This window comes from Anomaloglossus baeobatrachus, chromosome 4 (assembly GCF_048569485.1).
Source record: "Anomaloglossus baeobatrachus isolate aAnoBae1 chromosome 4, aAnoBae1.hap1, whole genome shotgun sequence".
Lineage (NCBI taxonomy): Eukaryota > Metazoa > Chordata > Amphibia > Anura > Aromobatidae > Anomaloglossus > Anomaloglossus baeobatrachus.
Window position 1 is genome coordinate 218,934,722 of NC_134356.1, and position 12,428 is coordinate 218,947,149.

General features: G+C 39.7%; 1 protein-coding gene across 3 annotated transcripts in view; it reads left to right on the forward strand.

Moving 5' to 3' along the window:
* The window catches only part of N4BP3 (NEDD4 binding protein 3), a 64,730-nt gene extending 52,658 nt beyond the window's left edge, over window positions 1-12,072 (forward strand). For all 3 annotated transcript variants that reach the window (XM_075342374.1, XM_075342372.1, XM_075342375.1), the window contains 4 exons: window positions 1,141-1,575; window positions 3,368-3,940; window positions 4,317-4,577; window positions 9,001-12,072. In XM_075342374.1, the coding sequence (XP_075198489.1) occupies window positions 1,168-1,575; window positions 3,368-3,940; window positions 4,317-4,577; window positions 9,001-9,531 (1,773 nt within the window). In that variant the 5' untranslated portion in view covers window positions 1,141-1,167 and the 3' untranslated portion in view covers window positions 9,532-12,072. The remainder of the gene's footprint in view (window positions 1-1,140; window positions 1,576-3,367; window positions 3,941-4,316; window positions 4,578-9,000) is intronic.
* Window positions 12,073-12,428: the final 356 nt, after the last annotated feature.

Consider the following 12,428-nt stretch of genomic DNA (forward strand, 5'->3'; position numbering starts at 1 on the left):
CCTACACAAACACTTGGTAACTACACACAACAACATCTATATATATAACAAAAATCATACATGAACTACACAATACGTAAATTCTAGAATACCCGATGCGTAGAATCGGGCCACCTTCTAGTACTGTATATAAGAGCCCAGGCCACTCTGTAGAATGTAAAAAAGACCTTTATTATACTCACCTAGTTGGCGGATCAGTCCGATGGGCGTTTCTGCTCTCGGACTGGCACCTCCATCTTGTGCAGTCGCTGTCCTCCTTCCCAGCCCCGTGTGAATGACGCGTCCTATGTCATCCACACAGTCTGCCATTGTGCTCCTCTGCACTCTGATTTGCCCAGCTGAGGGCAGATCAAAGTGCGCATTCTTTGACCTTTCCTCGCGCCTGCACATTACAGGCCGGGCATATCAAAGTACGCATGAGCGCAATGGTGGACTATGTGGGGATGACATAGGCCTTTTCATCCACATGGGGCTGGGAAGGAGGAAGAAGATTGTACAAGATGAGGAGGCGCCGGACCGAGAGCAGAGACACCCAATTGACCGGACCGCCCCTTAGGTGAGTATAATAAAAAACTTTTTTACATTCTAAAGAGCGGCCTGGGCACTTACATACAGCATACTAGAATACTGTATATATAAGCTTACTGGTGGTGACCACAGCTTCTAAAGGAAAATCCTGGTGACCGGTTCCCTTTAAATCTGGCATACTAGCGGCTAGGTCACTTGTAAAAATGATCTGATGGACTGATCAGCTGAACTGATCAAAAAATGATATGCATGGTTATGTTTTAGCTCTAGGTTTTTTAACTACTAAGAGTTCTAATTCAGACCAATTAAACTTCAGTTTCTTAAAAAGTCAAGGGTTTGAAATTCATCGGTAAAATTTTATGGTTTTCAGTGTCAATGAGATGGATCTGTAGAGGCTGGAAGATCTGTGGGGGTTAAACAGGGATCAGTCCTAGCGTTGTTCTATTTTAGCTCAGAAGAGTATTTATACGCAATACTATGCAACTTCCACAACTTGATCCATCCATGATCAGTATATCATATTAAGTGACCGGTGCCACTACAATCACTGCTATAAATAGAAACGACAAGTGCTGCAAACTTCTGGCTAACAAAGTACATTTCTTTTTACAGAATCGTCAAGACATTTGTTAATTCTCCATGGCAGCTGCACAAACGTTCAGCCTGTCCTGTGACGCTAGGAACCATCATCTCCGATCTTTCAACTCAGACGTTTCTTACAGGTGCAACATGGGTAGTGTGAGCAGCCTGATAGAGAAACATGAGTTCTCCGCAGATGACATTAACTTAGACTTCAAGCCTCTCTCGGATTCACACAACCCTGGAAATATCTTCAAGAAGGGTCTAAATCAACGAGAGCTGCTCAACTATCTGAGTATCACAAAGAAAGAAGGCAAAACTGGCAAGAAGCTGTCCTCAGGGCTGGTATTCCGCAGAGAACGAAGCGTGGATGGCGGAGAGAATGACTATCCAGTTCTGTACCACAAAGAGCGCCGAGGGACAGACTTTAGCAAAAGCTCGCTTCCAGAAAGGGGACGTTTTGAAAAGGTAATTGCCTCTAATTTCACACAGACTAATTCAGTTCAGTCTTTAATATTGAATTGTCTTTCTGGCTTTCCATTCCTGCCATTTTAAGTATATGTATAACATATTTAAAGCATAAAAGTGGTGTGCTACACTAATGGAGGAGACCTGCTTACTGTCACTCCTCTGCTCCTAATCCTGTCTTTTTTAGAACTGAAAAAGTGGTATTTGGCCCCCTCATATTTTATTCCTGTATATTTTCACTGATTAGCATTTTATTGCTAATAAGGACTATAATCAGGAGTATAATCAGTGAAAATATACAGGAATTAATGGGACACTTTAAAGATCCACGGACATGTCAAGATGCGGAAGCAACCCTAAATTATGCTATTAGATAATGAGGTTGGGGGATGTATCCTTTACCGATTAGTTCTTTCTTCTGTTTGATGTTCTGCTGGTAGAACTGTGTGTGTGTAATAAATAAATAAATATATATATATATATATATATATTACACAAACACATATAAACACATATACACACATTTTTTTATAAATATATTATATTATATTATATTATATTATATTCCATGCCGGTACTTGCCTGGCTTCAAACTGGACTGGCAGCACCTCCCAATGTGGACCGGCTGGGAAACCCTGATTTCATTCTTTTTTCCTTATATTTAATGTGGAGTGATGCCCTGTCTGACTGGCTCTGCACTCCAACCCCCGCCATGTTCATTAGCCTCTTGTGGTCACCTGCTGATCTTGTGTAGGTTTTTAAGAAGCCCAGAAAGATGCAGTGTAGCGTAGGACCCAGCAAAGGAGGGTGCCGTAGAGTGGTGGTGGGCTAGTATGATAATGGCCATTTTAATATTCTAAATACCTCCAATTTCTTCATTAGATAGTGTATTTTTGGGTTATTGCAGAGTGCGACTGTTTTTTGTTCTATTTTTGTAATATAAAATATATATTTATAATTTAGTTATACTATGTTATGTTCCTGAATATGGTCACAAGCATGCTGAATTAATAATTTTTTATTTTTATTTTCTGATTTATTTTTTACACTATTTTATTTACATGATTGTGATTGTGAGCGTGAGCTATAATGAAATAATTACAGGGAACCATTCAAGTGATTTTTGTAGTACAATACTAATGTTCTCCTTAAATAGGGCTTAAGGAGACCTTTCAGGATCAGCTCGCTGTGTGTGAAGCACCCCTACGTTTTATAGTTCGGTTATCCAGTTATCTTGTTGTAAGCTCTGAAAAGTTCAGTGTCTCCTGCACCCTAGTCAAGTGTATGTAAATACAATTTGCATATTCACTGCTCCCACCTTCCAGTGTGGTCACTATCACTGCTGAGAGGTGGGAGGGAGTATGGTTGAGGGCAGTAGTGCAAAACACTGATGCCAGCACTCAGAGGAGGTTGGAGGAAGCAGTGATATGTAGTTTGTATTTACATATGCTTGAGTAGTTACTACATAATAGTGAATTCTGCAGAGCTTTCAACAAGATAACAAGAAGAGGAAAAGCTATAAACGTTACTGATTCTGAAAGGTTCCTTAAGCCCTATTAAAAGATAACATTATTATTGTACTACAAAATCACCTGACAGATTCCCTTTAAATCAGCATAGCCACTCCCATAATATAGTGCATAAGATAATATAAAAAAAAACCTTTTAATAATTAGCATTACAAAACTAGGACATGATGTTGGGTAGGAAATGTTTATATAGTCATAGAGTAAGACAGTCATTACAATTGTCATAACTTCAACCTGAAGCTTATACATTTTTGTTTTTTCAGTCTCGCTTTGGGCAATCTGCATTGAAGCCTTCAAATGCTAAGAACTTTGTGTCCACGCAGAGTTTATGTTCCTCAGGTGGGCAGAAGTTATCCAAAAGCAATGGCAGCCTGAACACATTAGGCAGCCTGAACAGTCCTCCTCGTCGTGGGCCACTCAAGTCAAACAACATTCATCATATAAACCAGCAGGATAGTGAAAATGAAGAGAATGAGAGCTTGTCTGATTCCAGGCAAAACTCCATCAACAGCTACAACACTTATAGTCCAGGGTTTAGTGTTGCACGTGGTCAGATCAGTGCTTCCACTGGACATATTAATCATATTGGTGGGTCATTAGACAGAGCATCCAGAGGGGTACGAGATATGGTATCTGGAGAGAAGAAGCCGCTATCCTGCAAGAGTATGGCAACTTTGAGTCGTCTACAATGTTCTGGGGAACCTCCTCCTCCATATGAGTACTCTCAGTCTGTAGAAGATGTAGCCCGTCAGCTGGAAGAAAGGCTAAATGAAAAGGGTATGGAGCTAAGACAGCTCCGAAGGAGTACAAGTGACAAAGATGATCCTTTTACTCAGGTGAGTCAGAGGGCTGCTTGAGAATGAACGTTTCAGAATACTTGATCTGTTGAATATTATGTAGCCTGCATACTGCATCTTCAGCAGTCATCCACTGTCAGACTGTATATGCAAGAGCAGTGCATCATTTTGACCATTGTTTTAAGAGGTGACCACATTAATCTGAGGGCTCATTCACACCTTGAGGAATAGCCTGCGTTTTTATTTGGCCTATCCATCAATCTGCTGCGATAGATAAATACCACTTTCACCCTTGCCTCAATATTGGCCATAGTTGATGAGTTTTTCTATGATTTCACGCAGGTTTATGTTTTATAAATGTGTATATGCAAGCTATATTAATAAACGTCCTGATATCAATCTACCTACATTGCAGGTATTTGAAGACAAGCGTCGTCTTTGGATGGAAGAACTTGATGAATTAAAACAGATGTACATAGCCAAGCTGCAGCAAATCTCTCAGCAGGCACTGCGCGGCCAACGAGCCTTACAGCTACAACTTTATAAAGTCCAGCAGGAGAAAAAGCGTCTTCATGAGGAACTCGGCTCTGTGAAATCGGAGTGTGAGCAGTTAAGACAAAAACAGCCGACCCAGGCTGAAAACCTTAGTCCGAAACTTGAAGAGTCAAAATGGGAGGTAGGAGAATTTATTGTGACGTAATATTATAATCATATTGTCTCTATTATTCATTATTAACATTTTCTTTTGTACCTGATTTTTAACAGCTTTTAGCTCTATCTCGAGCCATGGTGACTTGATGGATGAATGCTCTGTAGGAAGATTGATCTTGTACAACCCTAGATAGGTCCATCAGAGTCCTCTCTGCCTTTATATCTTGATAGTATCAAGCTATTGGGTTGCTGCATATAGTGTGTGTGTGTGTGTGTATGTGTGTGTGTATATATATGTGTATGTATGTGTATATGTATATGTATGTATGTATGTGTATGTGTGTGTGTGTGTATGTGTATATATATATATATATATATATATATATATATATATATATATATATATATAATATGTGTATGTGTGTGTGTGTGTGTGTGTGTGTGTGTGTGTGTGTGTGTGTGTGTGTGTGTGTGTGTGTGTATGTATATGTATGTATATGTGTGTGTGTATATATACATATATATATATATATATATATATATATATATATATATATATATATATATATATATATATATATATATATATATATATATATATATATATATATATATACACATATATATATATATATATATATATATATATATATATATATATACACATATATATATATATATATATATATATATATATATATATATATATATATACACATATATATATATATGTATGTATGTATGTATGTATGTATGTATGTATGTGTGTATGTGTGTGTGTATATATATATATATATATATATATATATATATATATATATATATATATATATACATATATATATATTATTATAATATTATAATATAATTTCAAATCGGGTACAAAAGAATTTATATAAACGAAGGAGGGAAAGGGTTAGACATTGTTCCCATGGAAAAGCTGTAGCATATGGCAGGTTTGGCATTTTTTTTTTTTTTACTAATTTAGCAGAATCCTAAGTGGAAGGAGCATGGTTATGGTGAAGGTGGGAAGAAAAGCTATCGGCTAAGCGAATGTTTGGTCAATAGCATGTGGTCAGGTTTAGCTGTTTTATGTTCAATGTGTACAGAAGTATAAAGAAGCGGTAATATATGTTGTGGTGGTTGACAAATAGGGCTGACAAAGGTTTCCCCTTGGCCACTATAGTTTGCTGATGGTAGTGTCGACTAGCTCTTCTTTAGCCTACTGAATAAGTCAGTAAAAGCACCGACACGTAAGGAATTTGTTCAAAAAGTGAATTATATTATTTATATGGAGAAAAATGTTTATATTAAAAGGGGAAGGAGAACTCAATAGGAGAAGATCTGGAGCAAGTGGCTGGACTTTCCAGGATTAGCGTCATTTGATCTACTGAAAGATAGGATATTTAGACTATAGGTAGGAAAGGAAAGATAGCAGTGGCTGAGAAATAAGGAGGGCAGGTCATTATGTGAATAAAGAGGGATGCAGAGAGTAGAGGGGTGAGACTGTCGACCGGAAGAGGGTGGGGGGGAGGGGAGGTGAGGTATGTGTGAGGACTACCCTCACAATTTGTTGTTATATTTATGAAAGTTTTAAAATGCAATAAAAATGTATCTGATTTAAAAAAGAATAACTAAGTCAGTGATTTTCATAAATATTTTAAGCCTCAAATTCTGGACAACAGAGAATAGTTTTAAATCTTATTGATGCTTGACTGTATATTCACATAGGTTATACGATTAGAATAAAGGTTAATTTTTAATGGTTTTTAGGGAAGGGCTGGGTCACTATTGGGACAATTATGTTCTTTGTGGTGCAAAGTCTAGTTCTATTAAGCCAAGCTCCTGTTACATCATGCTAGCCTAAAGGCCCCGTCACACCAAGCAACATCGCTAGCAACATCGCTGCTAACGAACAACTTTTGTGACGTAGCAGTGATGTTGCTAGCGATGTTGCTGTGTGTGACATCCAGCAACAACCTGGCCCCTGCTGTGAGGTAGTTGGTTGTTGCTGAATGTCCTGGGCCATTTTTTAGTTGTTGCTGTCCTGCTGTGAAGCACAGATCGCTGTGTGTGACAGCGACAGAGCAACAACTAAATGTGCAGGCAGCAGGAGCCGGCTTCTGCGGAGGCTGGTAACCACAGTAAACATCGGGTAGCCAAGAAGCCCTGTCCTTGGTTACCCGATATTTACCTTTGTTACCAGCCTCCGCCGCTCTCACTGTTTGTGCCGGCTCCTGCTCTCTGCACATGTAGCTGCAGGACACATCGGGTTAATTAACCCGATGTGTGCTGTAGCTAGGAGAGCAAGGAGCCAGCGCTAAGCATTGTGCGCTGCTCCCTGCTCTGTGCACATGTAGCTGCAGCACACCGGGTTAATTAACCCGATGTGTGCTGTAGCTAGGAGAGCAGGGAGCCAGCGCTAAGCGGTGTGCGCTGCTCCCTGCTCTCTGCACGTGTAGCTGCGTGCGCTGGTAACCAAGGTAAATATCGGGTTGGTTACCCGATATTTACCTTAGTTACCAAGCGCAGCATCTTCCACGCGGCGCTGGGGGTTGGTCACTGGTTGCTGGTGAGCTCACCAGCAACTCGTGTAGCGACGCTCCAGCGATCCCTGCCAGGTCAGGTTGCTGGTGGGATCGCTGGAGCGTCGCAGTGTGACATCTCACCAGCAACCTCCTTGCAACTTACCAGCGATCCCTATCGTTGTTGGGATCGCTGGTAAGTTGTTTAGTGTGACTGGACCTTTAGAGCCAGGTAACAGTGATAAAAATCATAATGTCAACCTCCACTTATCTTGGCATATCATTGGTGCCACTTGTGCTCTTTATTAACTGCTACTGTCAAAAGTTATAGAAACCATTCAGGAAGACAGAAAAACCATATAGATCTGTCCTTTATTCCATAGTTTCCAATCATTTTCTATGGGGGCATCATTAATCTGAATTTAGAGACGCCTGGACCTCACCATAGATTGTAGACCATACCAACATGTTTAAAGGGAACCTGTCAGGTCCTGTATGCACTAAGAATCTAGAACGGTTCTGGATGCATATTGCTAATCCCTGCCTAGCAGTGTCAGCCTGTAGTAACCAACATAGAGATCTTTAGAAAAAGTATTTCTAAAGATCCTTGGATATGCTAATGAGCGCAGGAACTTGTCACAAGGGCGTTAGTTCCCTTGACTAGTCAGCCCGCCTAAGCTTGACCCTGTGGGCGTGCTAACATGCTAATGAACGTGCAGCATCATAGGCATGGTTGATCAACGAAATGTCACCGCGGCCGATACTGGTTTTCGTCTGTGTGCATGATCGGAAGTTCCCGGACGTCCGGTCATGCGCACTATGAAGTTGGGTGTATGCATCCCGGCTTCAAACTGGTGTAGTGTGCATGACAGAGAGTGCAGTGCGTGGTTACATTAGAAAACGTGACCGATCACTTGGGCCGGCGGGACACACTGATGGAGCCGCAGCTGTAAGAGCGGTGACATCATTGAGTTCAACTAAGGTCACAGCTGTTGGTTCCCACAGTACCTCAGGTGTGACCTCAGGTGAACTCTTTCGGATTACCAGATTAGGCTGTGTGTGTGCGTTGCGCATTTGGCTCCAGAAATTTCTGCATCTCCTGGCAGATAATTACACTGTTAATATTGATGAAAAATTGCTGCTAATTTTTTAAGCCTTCTAATAACCTAAAAGAAAAAAAAACCAGGATGTATCAAAAATACTGCTGATGTAAAGTAGACATGTGGGAAATGGTATTTATTTTTCTAACTATTTTACATGGTATGATCTTGTTTAAAGACATGCAAATTCAGAGTTTGAAAATTTGCTAATTTTTCAAAATGTTTGGCAAATTTATTTTCATATATCATATATTGACCCACATTTACCACTAACATAAAAGTACAAGTAAAGTACAATGTGTTATGAAAAAAAATTCTCAGAATTGCTGGGCTTGGAAGAAGCATTCTAAAATTATGACCATATTAAATGACACGTCAAATTTTTAAAAAATCTAGCCTGGTCAGAAAGGTGAACAGTAGCTGGGTCCGGAAGGGGTAAAAACAGAGGCAGACTTTCCATTGGTGCAGCTGCCCAGGGGCCCTACAGATAAGGAGGGGCTGATTTCCACCTCCGAAGTAGTAAGGAGATTCCATTACAGCCACTTTATTAGACCTCAAAAGGTCCATATACTCTTCAGTCCCTGGGTTAAAATATTATCTAATTTCATCCTAAAATTTCTCTGTACATCCTTAGAAAGGCCTGTGCACCGTATAACTTGTGTGAAACCTGCGACCTTCCAACTGTGTGACACGAACGCCTAGAGGGCATCTAACCAGAAAGGATCCTTCACAGAGAGAGACACTTTTCTATATTCTAGTTACTAGAAATATTTTTGAACTTCTACCAATACACTTAATAATTCTTGTTCATTTCATTTTGTAGATTTCTCAGAAGGCTGGTGAGATTTCTCTCCTGAAACAAAAGCTTAGAGACTGTCAAGCTGAGATTACACAAAAGATGGGTGAAGTATTCTTGATGAAGACGCAACTTCGAGAAGCAACAGCAATGGCAAGAGAGAAAGACAGAGAGTCTACAGACTTAAGAGTTCGTCTTCAGGCTTTGGAGGTTTCCAAGGAAAAAGGTCCGACAAGCACGCAAGGAAATATCTCTAGTTTAGATGACTCCAAGTGTACAGACGCTTCAGATTTAGAGAGACTGAAGGCCGAATTGATGCTGGAGAGACGTCAGAATGAAGCACAGATGCTGAATTTTGAGAATGAAAGGAAAATATGGAAAGAGGAAAAAGATAAAGTGCTAAGGTACCAGAAGGAGATCCAGACAAGCTATCTAGAAATGTATCATCGCAATCAGGCTCTTGAGAGACAGATTCTAGAAATTAGACCTACTCCTGTTCAGTCACCAATTACCCCCTCACTTTGGATGGACACTATGGACCCATTTGAGACCACATGAAATGGAGTACGCAGTATTTTGTGAGCTAAACATGCGCTGGACATAGGGAGAGATCATCTGTTTATTTATTCGTTTAGACGATGTGAGATAAATCTCACAAAGAAGGAAATATTGCTTTCTAAGGAAACGGTCTTTTGTGGTACGGAGACGCCAGATCCTTCTCCGGGTCACTATCATTTGGCCATGAAACCTTTTTTTGCCAGTAAGCCATGGTTGGTGACCTAAGTTGACAGATGTTGACATCACCTATCAGATCTTTAGTTTTCGGTATGACGTGCCAACTATTGTTGGAGGAGATTAGTCCATGAGTAGAAAACAGCGGTGTGCTGGAAACCTCTGGTTGAGTGTTGGCTACTTGCAGCACTTTATCGATGACTGCAGATTGTGTCTATTGAGGCTTTAGGAAATGTTGCTTTTTTTTAGAGGTGTGAAGACAAACCTATATTTGTAGGAGCTTTTAAACCTTTAACCTGTCAAATGTTATTTAATAATTGGCTGGAATTTGAGGTTTGGGCCAATAAACTCTTTGGTCTTGTTGAATATTGATGTGGCGAATCATGATCTGAGATGTCTAGCTTTACTGGTCAAAAAGGACCAGGTACAGTTTGCTTGTTTGATGGAAGGTGGTTCCTCTTAACCTTTTTTTAGCTCTGCTTAAAGTGTTCTACAATTCACAAACTGGTTCTACAGGACCGGTCACAGCAGTGTAAAGGTATATGTCCCAAACACCAGGGACGTAAGTGAAAATTGGTGACACAGCCAAAGTATCTGGACTTCTTATATTTTTTTCACTCTATCGAATGGAAGATAGTTTTAAGGATGTTTTTGATATGCCAGGAGAGCCGCCCGCTCCTTTTTTAATATCTTTCGTTGTGAACCATTGTCTTCATCAGTAGCTTTTCTGTGAACTTGGTGTAGTCCTATGCTTCTGTTTTATGCCTACTAGAAATATGTGAATAAATTGACAGCCTGGCATAATTCCCCTTTATAGAGTGTGTCCACACAGTCTTATTTCTCATCAGATTCCTACTTCTTAGGGCGAATTCTCTGCTGCCGAATATGACATTGCTCCCATATTCCTGTGGTTTCTAGACCCCTTTTGGTTCTCATGACGTGAAGACATGATTCTGTGGCACTTACCGGACCTCAGCTTTGTTCACAGTACACTTGTTTTCAAAATGGCTGCTGAGTGAGAAGCATGTGACCAAACCAGTCCATCTATCCGCTAATAGAAAAATGGCTTTCACATGTCCAGTCTTTTTTCCATTGAAGGAGGCGCAAGTCTGGTGACATGTGCGTCCATCAGATACCATTTTGTGGACAAGACTAACAAGTATTGGAGGAGAACATGTAATGCACGCATATTAATAAGTCCAGGAAAACAAAGCGTACTTTTTTTTTTTTTGTTAGTGACTAACCCCTTCAAATGTTTGCAAATTAATCTCCTAAATCATTCAAGCCCCGTAAACCTTAAAGGGGTTGTCCAACGAACAAGTTTGCTTTTAAACAATAGCTCTTGGAATAAAAATAAGTTCCACAATTGGATGGGGAAAAAAAAAATGTTCCTGTGCTGCGATTATAATTTTGTATATGTGTCTCTGCTCTGTACTGTGTAATGGCCGTGTCTGACCTTACAGGAAGATGGTCTGATCGTACCACATCTGCTGGACCAGGGAGGAAGTGTAAAAAGTATTCAGACATTACAGCATGGGATCCTAAATCTGTCTTTGAGGTAAAACATTGCTTTAACAAAGGCATGGACATGTTTTACCTCCCAAAAAGAATCGGATCCGGTCCCATGCTGTCCTGTACTCTTTACTTCCTCCCCTGCCCAGTAGCTTTGATATGATCACACCATGTCCCTGTACAGTCAGACACGGCAATTACACAGTACATAACAGGGGCACATGTATAAGATTATTTCAGCACAGCAACATTTGATTAAAATGTATTTTGTCCTCGGGACAACCCCTTTAAGTGGCAATTTATTTTGTTTTCCATCCAAGAGTTGTAGTCCACATCATTGAATGGACTGTGTTAGAAGGTGTAGGATGAACCCTGATTTGACAAAAAAGACATTTAAAAGCAGTTGTCTATTTATTTATTCATTTATTTCCAAGAAGAGCAGAACAGTATGATAATGGAAATTCTCAAAAAACAATGTACCAGGATTAATAATTTATGGAAAATGCATTTGCTAAAGCAGACCTGTCGGGACAGCTGATGGGTCCTCTGTCAACAAATTTCTAATTGTGTCATTTTAGTGGATTATTGAAAAACCTGAGGTTCTGGCCAACCTCCTCAATAACAAACCTATTTCCTGAAGAGGGGAACATGGTGCTGTTTATATAAGACCTAGTAAATGTTAATGTCTGTTACTGTGCATTTTAGTGACCACGACTACAAAAAGACTTGCCTACACAATGACAAATGTCGCACATTGTGTGGCTTATTATGTATTTTTGTGATTTATTTTTTTAACATGTTCAAAATTTGGAATGTGAATAATTCAGATGAAAATAAATTGATTTTTGTTTTTTATTTGTAACGTCTCAAGAGTTGTGATTTTGTGGTTTTACTCTAAATTGTGTACTGTACTTCCCAAGGAATTGAACAGTCTTCTTTGAAACTGGTAAAAGAGCCTGACATCACAATTTTTCTTCCGTATTTAATTGTAGATATGTTAATTTATACAGAAGAATAAAGAGAAGAGTTTTAAACGCTAGCATTAGAACAAGCTCGCTGATAGAACCTCAGTTAACTCTTTCTATGCCAACAATACGCAACGCAGAAGGCAAAGCTATAGAAGGCAAGGAATAGATATGCAAGCTATAGAAGGCAAAGAATAGATACGCATTTATAGAAGGCAAGGTATAGATACGCAAGCTATAGAAGGC